At 49.6% G+C, this 13,525-nt stretch overlaps 3 protein-coding genes across 6 annotated transcripts; 2 read left to right on the forward strand and 1 right to left on the reverse strand.

The window, feature by feature from the left end:
• Positions 1-2,416: 2,416 nt before the first annotated feature.
• On the forward strand, positions 2,417-5,798 carry FVEG_06455 (hypothetical protein). The gene is made up of 2 exons (XM_018894845.1): positions 2,417-3,019; positions 3,151-5,798. The coding sequence occupies exon 2, from the start codon at positions 3,294-3,296 to the stop codon at positions 5,295-5,297; it is 2,004 nt and encodes a 667-aa protein (XP_018751984.1). The 5' UTR covers positions 2,417-3,019; positions 3,151-3,293; the 3' UTR covers positions 5,298-5,798.
• FVEG_06456 (synaptobrevin like ykt6) lies at positions 4,226-7,202 on the reverse strand. 4 transcript variants are annotated; one of them, XM_018894846.1, is made up of 5 exons: positions 6,841-7,202; positions 6,683-6,765; positions 6,523-6,605; positions 6,104-6,469; positions 4,226-6,044 (listed from the first exon to the last, which is right to left on the reverse strand). In XM_018894846.1, the coding sequence occupies exons 1-5, from the start codon at positions 6,859-6,861 to the stop codon at positions 6,004-6,006; spliced, it is 594 nt and encodes a 197-aa protein (XP_018751985.1). In that variant the 5' UTR covers positions 6,862-7,202; the 3' UTR covers positions 4,226-6,003. The 4 variants fall into 4 exon arrangements, with proteins under 4 accessions (XP_018751985.1, XP_018751986.1, XP_018751988.1 ...); XM_018894847.1 differs by having other exon boundaries at positions 6,683-7,202; XM_018894849.1 differs by having other exon boundaries at positions 5,355-6,044; positions 6,523-6,765.
• A 198-nt stretch (positions 7,203-7,400) lies between these two features.
• On the forward strand, positions 7,401-13,499 carry FVEG_06457 (hypothetical protein; the record flags this gene model as incomplete). Its single annotated transcript, XM_018894850.1, has 2 exons — positions 7,401-8,303; positions 8,352-13,499. The coding sequence occupies 2 exons, from the start codon at positions 7,401-7,403 to the stop codon at positions 13,356-13,358; spliced, it is 5,910 nt and encodes a 1,969-aa protein (XP_018751989.1). The 3' UTR covers positions 13,359-13,499.
• Positions 13,500-13,525: the final 26 nt, after the last annotated feature.

Consider the following 13,525-nt stretch of genomic DNA (forward strand, 5'->3'; position numbering starts at 1 on the left):
GGTCATGGGACTGGTACTGTGTACTTGCAAACCCAACGGTTCTCAGACATGTCGGTCGGCATGATCAGCAGCAGCATGCTTTCATGTCACGCATTTTTCTGCATTCCGAGATCACTTGCCTGTGTGACGTTCGATCCAGGCACGCAGAGGCTGTTGACTCAGCAGTAAAATGATGTGAGATCTTTGGACCTAACCTATACCTAGTAGTTGAGGAAGCTACTCAATTTTCGACGTCACCCGTAGAGCTTGAACTGGCATTGGAGCTACGGGAAACGACTCTAGACGGCCCGTTGCTACTGTAGACGGCAATATCCGCCAAGACTTCGTGTCCCCTTGGTCCATGTTCGCTTCTAGGAACGACCTAGTAGACGAATATTAACCCCAAGAACTGATATCGCAAGAGTATCTAATTGTGGTTACGCTAACGCCCACTTGACCGCCGCTGGTAATTGAGAGTTCGTTGAATGTTTCACATTCGCATTAGTTGTCGAATGATGGAGGTGGCTTTCGGTAGCGCTGGCAATATTTAGAGATCGACCAGATCAACTGCCGTCAAACATGGAGGTTCTGATTCTCGAACGTTGGCTGTTGAATCAATCAGCTTAAGCTTAACGCTATCCGACTCCATTAGGTTGCGGGCGAATTCTATCTGTTACATGGACCATGTCTTCCTAGGTTATTGGAGAAAACAGCAAAAAGTGTCCGTGTATGTTCCTGAGAGTAAAGGGCCGTTTGAAAGCTCCAAGTCACTAAGTCTGGTCATAACTGCCAGCTTTCATCATCAAGCAGGTATTTTGTGGCCGAAGGTCAGTCTTCAGAGTTGTATTTCGGTTATCCAAACACTTCTAGTAAAACCAACAAACTTTGAAATGAGGCCTACGAGAGACGAACTCTAAGGGAAGCACAGGCCGGATATTGGTTGAAGAGACTTTTTACTGACTCAACAGCAGCTCATCGACAAAACTCCTAAGTGATATCCAAGCTCCAATACCCTTGGTGTTTCATGTCTTAAGAGACATATTAAGAACAATAGCATGGCCGATAACTCAATGGAGCCGGAGTCACCCGTAGTGAAACAGACGTATCCTTCATCAAAAACACTCTGAAGCTTCGAATGTAACTCTTTTTGGCATGCTTGCTCCGACGACTTCTAGGAAACTGTCGGATGCTACGAACATACAAATTGTCTTCTCTAGGGTATGTGAGCCTGGTTTCCTTTTTGGCCCGTGCTGGTGGTTGTGCTACAATTGGAAATTGGCAATCTGAGACGAGTTGCAGAGACCCTAGCCGTGACATGAAACGGCGAGTTGAATGGGCAAACCCCCCTGAGGATTATTTGATTTCATTCCACCTTTCTTACGACTGTATCGCTTATTGTTCGGTGACGACCCAATCACTCACAACGGAAGCCTTATATCCTCAACTTCCCCTTTTGGGTACATATTTCCACCCAGCCGATGTTACTGAGCACGGTCCAGACTCAGCTCTACAACCAGCCCTACTGTAGATTGGATGGATCGGGTGCAATTGAATCCTCCCGCTGTCTCTAAGTGAGATGAAGGGCGTTGGACAGACGCGCCGAGTGAGGCCAATGGCCAGCCCACGAGCCGCGCGCAACGTAAGGCTCAAGTTCCGTGCCGCCACCTGAAAATTCTAGAAGACGGGCCAGCCACTTATTCGCTCGCTGATATGATTATCGGTCTTCTGATGGGTGGTTGCATGCTTTGCAGTGGAGGTTTGCCTGCAGTAGTCTTCGAAAGCTTGTGTTTCATAGAGGGCTGTGACAGGGTGGATATCGTTTGGGATACTCCGCGTCTTGTTCCTCTAATCTAAAAACCAGCTCAGCACTTGCCCCATACTCGAGCATCATGCAAGTGCCGTTAAAGCAGTACGGCGCAGTAAATGAGGTATCGTACACGAGTCCCTTCCGGTGCTCGTTGGCTGGGAGGGAGGTTACAGTGTTGTGTTAATACAGCCTAGCTGTTTGTCTTTCTTGCCAACGAACACTTACAGGGATCAGATCCTTTTTCGTCCCTCGTTGACAGGTGACTACGATTCAGTTCTCAGGATCGGCCCCATGAGTCGCTGTCACATTATGTCTGTGAGTCTTGCTGTTACAGAAGTTACCAGCCTTGGCCGTAAGTCCGTGTGAATGGGTTGCGTGTGTCATCGGGATCAGCGTTGACGTTGAAGATCCCAGCAACCGCGTAGATTGCCGCGTTCGCCGACTGAGACACATATTCTGTACGTGTACATACCCATACCCATATCAAGACTTGTAGAGTCTCGTTCGTTGCTATTATTGTAGCTAGCGCCTCTATTATCACCACCAATCTCGTACGTTACGTTGCGGCGGCTAAGGTTACTTCTAAGAAGCGCCACAAGCAGTGAAACCTCAACTAGACAACCAACGAACCGCATAATTATTTCTCTCAAAGCATTAAATGAACCTCCAGGTTTGACGACTCTGACACACGACACTGGGGTCTCTTAGAACCCCCAAGGGTCCACTCCTTGATATGCTTCCGACAGGGACCCCCCTGGCCAGAGTAGTTCCTTGGCCGTAGCACCCGTTGCAGAGAATCTTGAAGCAATCAATGCCGTCGGGCGTTAAAGATTTCTAAGTCAACATTCAGGAACCGTCGTCCCATCAATCTCAAACATTGACCAAAGCCTCTTAGCTTGTTTCCCAAGACCGATCCCTGTAAATGTCAAGATGGGGTGTCTTTTCAGAATCTCTGTCGTTGGACAGATGATAAGCTGACGTTTCTTCTCTCTCATGTCCGCTTGCATATATCTCATTTTGCTTCATCTGAGGCGTGGCAACCAATCCGGGGATCGGCTCTTGGACATCGAAATTGCTCTTGCGCTTATTACATTCCATCCTTGCACTCCATCGTCATCTTGGACCCAGTTCCCTGCTTGTTGCCGGCCGTTTAACCGCATTCGACTCGATTCTCATCAACGGCTTCATACGATAGGCTTCCGTCAAAGGCGGGGTGGTCCCTGTGAGACGAGGGTCAGTTCTTGTCCAAAAATCATCGCAGGCTTTCTTTAAGAGGATCCTGGTCCCTGAGAAAGTCGGTCCTTGGTGAACCATCTTCTGTGTCAGACCCTGTCGATGCAGGGAACTACTCAGTCAAAACAAAGGCCTTTTATCCTCAAAATCCAAGCATAGATCTCGCCCCCGCGCTGCATTGGGCTTTGCTTTGCTTCACCCACTGTTCGTGTGTCAATCTATTCTAGACGCTTTACAAAACGACCCCCTCGTGCAGTCGCGAGACATTTCAATCATGGCTACAAATCTGTCACGGGCTGCTACTGTATCGGCCGCCTCCGGATATCAACGTCGTAGGGGAAGCTTCACCGCCGACTGGACAGACAGCCATTCTCTTTCCAAACATTCATTCGACAAGCGGGTTTCCAGAGACGATCTTGCACTCATTCTCAAGAGCTCAAAGAAGGGCAACGTGACGGCGTTTCATATACCGATCCATGGCCGACTTCCATCCCCCGAACACAGCCCGCGAACCTCGTCACTGACGAGAACGACTTGGGTGCGAACTTCAACTCCGGATTCTATGATAGATTCTGGTGAGACTGGTGTTATTGCTGTTGGTATGGCAATCGGAAGTCCAACACAAATGGGAGACTTTGCGCCCACACCCTGGAATCCACAGAACAGAGCCATGAATGCAGTCGTCGACATCCCGGAGCCGATGCCAGAGCCAGTGCCAGAGCCAGTCGATGAGACCCAGCAGAAGGCTCGTAAATGGGGTCTTTTCCGATCAAAGTCGAAGCGAGCTACACGGCCAGAGAAGCCTCAACGATCTATGACGGAGAGTGTCAATACTTCTACTACATCATTAGGTTCTTCTGGAATGCCGACTTCAGCACCAGCAGATCAGAGTTCACGGAAAATGCCAAAGCATAAACCGATCGTCATTCGATCTCAAACTGAACCAATTATATCAGAACCCGCGCAGACGATTGCTGAAGTGCCCCGGTCGGTACCAACGTCAGCGGAGGTGAAACCTATTTCGCCAGGAAAACTAACAAAGGAGAAGCCTGCTCTCCAGCGCAAGGCATCAAAGGAATCGAAGCTGAAGGATCCAGGTTCGGGCGGTATAGGCCGAAAAATGTCGCTAAGGGGCCTTCGAGGTGACTCTAGTAAGAAGAGATCAGAAAAAGCAATCGCACCGCCGCCCTCATCACCGCCTCCGATGCCTCCGATGCCTGCTATTCCTCACTCTCTGCTAGATGTTGAGATTCCTAGCATCAAGATGGATCGATATAGTGTCATGTTTAACAGTGTTTTACAGCCACCCCAAGGGTCAGCCTCCTCACTTCTTGCTCGACGACAGGCTACTCTCGACCATCTGAAGTCTGTGAAGGACGCAATCGCCGAGAATCGAGACGAGTCTCTTCGGCCACGGAGGGCAACATCGCCACAGCCCTCCCCAACGTTTGTTTCACAGGATAACTCAAAATCTCTGCCTTCACCTCGGTTCCGAGCCAACACATCGCCGGCTTTATTGGACTCATCATATTATCACTCAGAAGAGTCCCCTGAGGCAGTCACGCCAAGAGTCGCCCAAATTTCGCGGTCAGAATCTCAGCACAACAAGTTCGCAGCGCAAGCTACGCATTACCAGCCTGCACTTGTCTCCAAATTTAACAGACGTCCCAGTGCTGCGTCTACGGATAAGATTAACGTTACTTCTGCAAAGCAGATCTCACCTCCTGTGCCCATTATCTCGCCCAACACCCACTTCAAGCATTCATCTCCATTTATTCCCTCACCTGGCACAGTTCCTGAATCTCCTGAACACACAGACGACGAGAAAGATGTTCAGGTAGCTAAGGGAAGACTCTCTTCTCCTTCGGAACCCTCGTGGCACATGGTCTCGCCCCCAGCTTCCATCACGTCCTCCAGCGCCGAAACCTCGAGGCGATTCTCACCATCTTCATCATTGGCTTCGCCCAAGAAGCAAGCTCCCGAGGCTGATGCCCAAGAGGCCTTACGCAACGCTGTTGAGATCTCCATCGCTCGCCAGATCAGCGTCTCGCACCAGCAACGCAAGATGCTGCACCCGCTAAAGAGCAACCCCAGCTTGAGACATCGAGGTAACGGCAGCCCGAGCGGACCAGGTTACATCGCGATTGAGAAGGATGAGCGTCTAGCTGAGACCAAGTCATCTACCCCTACCTTGGTGCACCCGAGGGAGTTGACTCACTCTCCGGATGCTTACCAAATACACCGCAAGAGTGAGAGAGTGATTCTTGAGGAATCTTAATCTCGCATTTCATAACGAACAACCAGATCACCATTTTAGTTTGATTTCATCTTGGTCACGATTTCTACAATACCCTTTTCATGATGCTCTGGCAGCATCTCAACATGGCGGACTCAACTGGTTTGAGCCGCCCTGTACATACTACAGAGGGTATCTTTCCCTCCTATACGTTTGTCTCCTTTGTATACTACGCTTTCAGTGACGGATATGTTTGGACATTATGGATTACGGATTACAGCAAGGCGCCAGAGAAGCATGAATGGGCAAGACAGGGGACACCAGCCTCGTCCCTAGAGCATCTCGTTGGAGTTTCTTCTTCTTCAAAAAGCAAAGGGGTTGTCATTTCTTTTAAGCACTCTGGGTCCAAAGGCCCAGATTTTATTCTTCTTTGTGTATCTTTCGATCATATTAGGCTTGGTGATAAGAGAGCATTTCACGCTTGTCCAGTTTATGGACTTTTTTTTTAACATGTCAAAAAGAATGATTCCCATTTGGCACCCATCTGCCTTCGATCGTACTGCCTGTGATAAGATTCTTCTCCGTCTCTTCGACAAGTCTAGCTGCTGTAAAGATATGGCCCTGCGAACGAATGATGGACAAAACGATTGGAAGTATCTGCGCCACACGAATAACCAATCTCACTACCGACATCTCTTATATGCTGAAATGAAGCCAGGTCCAACGCCGGAAAAAACGAAATGATCCATTACATCAAAATACAGCATGAGTTCTGCTTCTTGGCTTGCTCTGTGGGATGGGTCAGTTGATTTCCGATGAAGGGAAATTTGGAATGAACAGTGACATACGGTAAAACATCTTGCTTTGGGCGCTAAGACCGTCACTCTTAGCCACTAGATCGTCGATCTTCTCTCCACGCTGTAGCACACTCTCGATGGTCTTGTGGAGAACGATCTTGGTCTCGTCAAGCTCCTTCTGAATCTTGAGGATGCTGTCGGCCTGCTGGGGGTCCTGGTACTTTGTGAGGTACTCCTTCAGCTCGGGCATGGAGAGAGCGGGCGTGCCGGTGGCCCAGCTGGAGCGGGGGTTCTTGGAGAGGAACTCGTCGACAACCTTGCTAAGAAGCTGATGTGCCACAAGGGCAGGGTACTGGTGATCGGAGATGATGATACCGCAGACACCCTCAGTTCGGCCGTAGGCGTGGAAAGTGTAGTCTGTATAATGCGCATGTAAGCTTGTGATTTCTCGACGGAAGAATCAAGCATACCTTGCTCCTCAACATCCTGTCGCTGTCCAGGGCGGGTGCGCTCGGCGACGGTCTTTGCGAATAGGGTCATGAATTCGCCATAGCTGTTTCAAGTTTGCGAGTCAGTCCATGGACCGTCCGGATACGGAGATAGCGGTCGCAATGACAAGGCAGGACTGACTTGTTGCGGGTGAAGCGCGAATAGCTGCTGAGCTCCTTCTCAGCGACAATCTCATGAGCCGGCTGGCTCTCGTTGCGAAGGATCTGGTCGCAGCAGCTTTGTTAGCCCAACTGGACGGAGGTCTCGATCGATCGGTGAGGGGCACAGGGACAGCGTACGCCGATGTAATGCAGTTTCATGTTTGCGGGATCAAGTTGGTGATGAGAAGTGGCGGTTATAAATCGAGGGCGGAGCGCGCAGTTGGGCGACAGCGGGAGGGGAGGATTGGAGGATTAGAGAGAGAGTTGAAGGAGAGGGAGGATTTGAAGTTTGGTTGAATGTTGTAACCCTCCGTCACCGTAACAAGAACTGAGTTTAGGGGCGTCACATGTTCCCCACGACGCGGACGGGCTCTTCGACTAGGCCGCTGAATTTCCAAGGGCAGTTAGTGGCTGTAAGCATTACAACCCACTGGCGGCTAGGCGGGGGCTTGTTTAGTGGGGTACCTGATTTGTTCGGTCCAGTGCGGTATGACTCTTTGAAGAACAAGCAATCCACCGTCATGAACCAATCCTTTTCGATCAAGGACAACGTCAAAAAGACTTTGGCTGCCACCCGACAACGACAGGCAGCAGAATAACGACTCTTTCACCTCACATTCCTGTGTTCATACAGCATCAGAAGACTTTCCCAATAGGCAACACGTAAAAACACTCATCTGGATAGTTTTGATTACATCATGGCATCCTCGCAACTCAGTGCTGCGGAGGCACGATGGCGCGAACAGGTTGCAGCTATGCAAGAAGCTATCGCCAACCTCAAAATTCCTCAGGAGAATGGATCAGGTGAAGACGACCTCAATGATGACGAATTTGGTGGTTATTCCAGTGAAAACAGCGGCCAGGATGTCTGGGACTTTATCTCCGATGACGACCAAGAAGCCTTAAGCAGCGATTTCGCTGATGGAGACGCCCCAGATGGATCAGCTGTGGCAGTTTACGGGGCTGAATGGTTTTCAATTAGATGCTCAGCCATCGCAGCCAAGAATGGCCTCTCTGCTGATGTGTTTGAGAGCCAAATCATGAGTGTCCTCAACTCTGATGGCTCTGATGATGAACTTCAGATCCAACTTACTGACTTGGTAGGCTTTGATGATTTTGACTTCATCATCGAGATACTGGGTCACAGAAATGAGATCGTTTCCGCTGTCAACAGTCAGAGTCAGGGGAGCTCCAGCGAACCTCGACTCCTGACCAAGGCTCAAAGAGAAGAAAACCTGCGTCGCCAAGATCAAGCACACAAATCTGCAAGTCTTGCGCCAGCACACTCAAAGGAACCCCAGTATCCACACGTCTATAAAGCATATAGCGCTGGAAACACTCTAAGCTACGCCGGCAAGAAATACGGACTGCCAGTTGGTAGTGAGCGGTTATCGTTTGACAAGTACGAGGAGTACTTTATCCCCGCTGGCAAGAAGGGTGTCCTGGGTCCTGGACAGCGGCTTATACCCGTCAAGGAACTTAATGGGTTGTGTCGAAATACGTTTAAGGGCTACAAGACGCTTAACCGCATGCAGAGTCTTGTCTATCCTGTAGCCCATAAGACTAGTGAGAACATGTTGATTTGTGCTCCTACTGGTGCTGTGAGTCCACTTATCCCAACATTCACTCTCAGCTACTAATATGACCAGGGTAAAACGGATGCTGCTATGCTTACCATTCTTCAAACAATTGCCCAGAATGTTGAGCCTAACCCGTTCGAGGACCCGTCAGCCACCGAATTTGCAGTCAACGCGGATGACTTCAAAATCGTCTATGTTGCTCCCATGAAAGCGCTTGCTGCTGAGGTTACAGAGAAGCTAGGTAAGCGCCTGGCCTGGCTTGGTATCAAGTGTCGAGAGTACACTGGAGATATGCAGCTCACCAAGTCTGAAATCATTCAGACTCAAATTATCGTTACCACCCCTGAGAAATGGGACGTCGTCACACGCAAGGGCACTGGAGACACGGAACTTGTTCAAAAGGTCCGTCTTCTCATCATCGACGAGGTACATATGCTTCATGATGAGAGAGGTGCTGTTCTAGAATCCCTTGTAGCTCGAACGGAACGGCAGGTTGAGAGTACGCAGTCTCTCATTCGAATTGTTGGTCTTAGTGCCACACTGCCCAATTATGTTGACGTCGCCGATTTCCTGAAAGTCAACAAATATGCAGGCCTCTTCTACTTCGACTCGTCCTTCCGCCCTGTACCTTTGGAACAACATTTCATCGGCGTCAAAGGAAAGGCTGGAACAAAGCAATCGAAGGAGAATCTTGATCAGGTCGCTTTTGACAAAGTCAAAGAGATGCTTGAGCGTGATCATCAAGTCATGGTATTTGTTCACTCACGAAGAGATACGCAGCTTACAGCGCGAATGCTGCACCAGAAGGCCATCGATGCCATGTGTGCAGATCTCCTTGACCCGAGCTATCATCCTGGGTTTGAGCAAGCTTCGCGTGATATCAAACAGTCCAAGTCCAAGGAGATCCGTGAGCTCCTATCCAAGGGAATTGGTGTTCACCACGCTGGAATGGCAAGATCTGACCGAAACTTGATGGAAAGACTATTCGGAGAAGGTGTCCTGAAGGTTCTCTGCTGTACCGCCACTCTAGCATGGGGTGTCAACTTGCCTGCCGCAGCAGTCGTAATCAAAGGAACTCAGGTTTATAGCGCTCAGGATGGTAAATTTGTTGATCTGGGAATTCTCGACGTACTGCAGATCTTTGGTCGCGCTGGTCGCCCTCAATTCGAAGATACTGGTATCGGCATGATCTGCACAACTCACGACAAGCTCACCCATTACCTGACTGCTGTCACGGAACAACAGCCTATTGAATCAAAATTCTCGACGAAGCTGGTCGACAATCTGAATGCTGAAATTGCACTCGGAACTGTCACTTCTATTCCGGATGCTGTTCAGTGGATCGGATACTCGTACCTCTTCGTGCGCATGCAAAGGAGCCCAATGTCTTATGGCATAGAATGGTCAGAAATTCGCGACGATCCAAACCTGGTTCAAAGACGTCGTCAGCTTGCTATCCAGGCTGCCAAGACCTTGCAGCAATGCCAGATGATCATCTACAATGAAAGGACAGACGAGCTGCGCAGCAAGGATATCGGAAGAATTGCCAGTCAATACTATATCCTCCACACAAGTATTCAGGTCTTCAATGCCATGATGCAGCCTCAGGCCACAGAGGCCGATATTTTAAAGATGATCAGTATGAGTGGAGAGTTTGACAACATCCAATCCAGAGATAGTGAGGAGAAGGAGTTGACTCATCTACGTCGAGAGATCATTCCATGCGATGTTGATGGAGGCATTGACACCCCTCAGGCAAAAACAAATATTTTGCTGCAGTCTTACATCTCGAAAGCCCAGCCAGAAGATTTTGCCCTTTCAAACGACATGAATTACGTTGCTCAGCAGTCTGGACGTATTTGTCGAGCACTCTTCATGCTTGCCCTCAATCGCCGATGGGGCCACCAGTGCCTCGTGCTTCTAACTCTGGCAAAGTCTATTGAAAAGCGCATCTGGCCCTATCAGCATCCTCTTCATCAGTTTGATCTTGCAAAGTCGGTCCTGAACCAGCTCGACGCGAAAGAGAACTTGACAATAGAGACCATGAAAGACATGGAGCCTGCAGAGATTGGAGGGTTGATACACAACCAGAGTGCTGGCAAGAACATCGCCAAGATCTTGAATAACTTTCCTACTGTTCACGTCGAGGCTGAAATCGCTCCCCTAAACCGAGATGTGTTGCGTATTAAGCTCTATGTGATTCCCGATTTCCGATGGCATGATCAGATCCACGGCACCTCAGAATCGTTCTACATCTGGGTTGAGAATTCTGAGACTTCAGAGATCTACCATCATGAGTTTTTTATCCTCAATAGAAGGAAGTTACATGATGACCATGAGCTGAACTTCACAATTCCCCTTTCAGACCCCTTGCCTAGCCAGATATATGTCCGAGCCGTCTCAGACAGATGGCTGGGAGCTGAGACCGTTACCCCAGTCTCTTTCCAGCATCTCATCCGCCCAGACACTGAAAGCGTCTATACTGACCTCCTGAATCTTCAACCATTACCCATCTCGGCCCTCAAGAACCCTGCGCTTGAAGAACTCTATGCCAAGCGCTTCGAATATTTCAACCCCATGCAAACGCAAATCTTCCATACGCTTTACCATACGCCTGCCAATGTTCTTCTGGGATCACCTACTGGTAGCGGCAAGACTGTTGCTGCTGAGCTTGCCATGTGGTGGGCTTTCCGTGAAAGACCCAAGTCCAAGGTTGTCTATATTGCGCCGATGAAGGCACTCGTCCGTGAGCGAGTCAAAGACTGGGGTGTTAGATTGGCGCGACCACTGGGCTTGAAGTTGGTGGAGTTGACTGGTGACAATACTCCTGATACTAGAACTATCCAGGACGCTGATATCATCATCACTACGCCTGAGAAGTGGGACGGTATTTCTCGTTCCTGGCAGACAAGAGGATACGTTCGACAGGTGAGCCTGGTCATCATTGACGAGATTCATCTTCTGGCTGGAGACCGAGGTCCTATTCTCGAAATCATTGTGTCTCGTATGAACTACATTGCTTCCTCGACCAAAAATGCCGTCCGTCTCCTGGGCATGTCAACCGCGTGCGCCAACGCGACAGACCTGGGTAACTGGCTAGGTGTCAAAGAGGGTCTTTTCAACTTTAAGCACTCTGTTCGTCCTGTTCCCCTGGAATTATACATCGATGGCTTCCCAGAAGTCAGGGGATTTTGTCCTTTGATGCAGTCTATGAATCGCCCCACCTTCTTGGCTGTAAAGAACCACAGTCCTGACAAGCCTGTCATTGTTTTCGTTCCCTCACGAAGACAGACTCGTCTGACAGCAAAAGATCTCATTAACTTTTGTGGCATGGAAGATAACCCCCGACGATTCCTTCACATGGACGAAGAAGATTTGCAGCTTAACCTTGCTCGAATCAAGGACGACGCACTAAAGGAGGCCATCAACTTTGGAATTGGTCTACATCACGCTGGTCTAGTTGAGTCGGATCGTCAGCTTGCTGAAGAGTTGTTCTTGAACAACAAGATCCAGATCCTGGTCGCTACTAGTACTCTCGCCTGGGGTGTCAACTTGCCTGCTCATCTGGTTGTCGTCAAAGGAACACAATTCTTCGATGCCAAAATCGAGGCATACAAAGACATGGACTTGACCGATGTTCTGCAAATGTTGGGTCGTGCCGGTCGTCCTCAGTTCGATAACTCGGGAGTTGCACGTATCTTTACCCAGGATTCCAAGAAGGACTTTTACAAGCACTTCCTTCACACTGGCTTCCCAGTAGAGTCCTCACTTCACACTGTTTTGGATAACCATCTTTGCGCCGAAGTCTCGGCTGAGACCATTGTCACCAAGCAGGACGCGCTCGACTATCTTACATGGACATTCTTCTTCAGGAGACTACACAAGAATCCGTCGTACTACGGACTTGAGATTTCTGCTGAGGAGCACAATAGCATCGCTGCTCAGCAGCTTGCTAATGAATACATGATTGAGATGGTTAGCAAGTCACTAAACGAGCTTGCTGACTCTAAATGTGTTGAGGTGTTCCCCAATGGCGACATTGATCCCACGCCTCTTGGCAAGATCATGAGTTACTACTACCTCTCGCACAAGACTATCCGTCACCTTGTCAAGCATGCGAAAGCTCAAGCCTCATTCCTCGACGTCTTGTCATGGATGTCCCGCGCTACCGAGTACGACGAACTCCCCGTACGCCATAATGAAGACCTCATAAACAACACTCTTTCGGACAATTTGCCATTCCCTGGTCATGCCTTTGGGCTCCCTATGTGGGATCCCCACGTGAAGGCTTTCCTGCTTCTCCAAGCACATATGTCTCAGATAGATCTTCCAATCACTGACTATGTTGGTGATCAGACTAGTGTTCTCGATCAGGCTATCCGTGTCATACAGGCATCCATCGATGTTCTGACCGAGCTTGGATATCTGTCCAGTTGCCTGCAAATGATGGCCCTTCTACAGTCGATCAAGTCGGCTCGTTGGCCCACCGATGCACCAGTGTCAATCCTGCCTACGGTCGAGCCCGACATCAAGAACGATACACCAATTTCTAAGATCAGCGCGCTGACTAGACCTCAGGCGATGCAACTTGCTAAGAAGCTTGGTGTACCTGCGAGCCAGCACAACCGCTTCGCTCTCGCTGTATCTATCCTACCCAACGTCGAGGTGTCCATCGCTGCAGCCACAGCACTCTCAGTGACAATTGGTCTTAAGCGTCTCAACCAGCTTGTCGAGCGAGAGGCTCGCATCTACGCACCCAAATTCCCTAAACCACAAACTGAATCGTGGTTCGTTATCGTGGCCGATTTAACAAGGGACGAAGTCGTTGCAGTGAAGCGTGTGGGTTGGACCACGAACCCCAATCGCAAGCTCGAGGCTGGTGGTCGGCCCACGGTGAAGACAACCATCAAGCTCCCTCCCGCTCAGGCAGGCCAGGCCCGCAAGTTCGACGTTCTTGTTGTCAGCGATGCATATCCTGGTCTTGAATATCGTGTTGAAGGCGTCGATATTCCTGCTCCACCCACAGTGGATGATGCTGTGCAGTCGAAGAAGGCAGATGCGTCTGGGTCGAAATGATAAAGGCTAGATTAGAAATGGGTGTTGACTCGAACCACGCGGCAACGACAGATACACCGAGCGATTTACAGTGAATTCAGGTAGATCCATCAGTCAACAAGAGTAGAGAACAATAGTTTGGTGTGCCTCCCGTGTTATAAATCGAGTGCTTATGACGACCGGATTGT

This window comes from Fusarium verticillioides, chromosome 2, assembly GCF_000149555.1.
Source record: "Fusarium verticillioides 7600 chromosome 2, whole genome shotgun sequence".
NCBI lineage: Eukaryota > Fungi > Ascomycota > Sordariomycetes > Hypocreales > Nectriaceae > Fusarium > Fusarium verticillioides.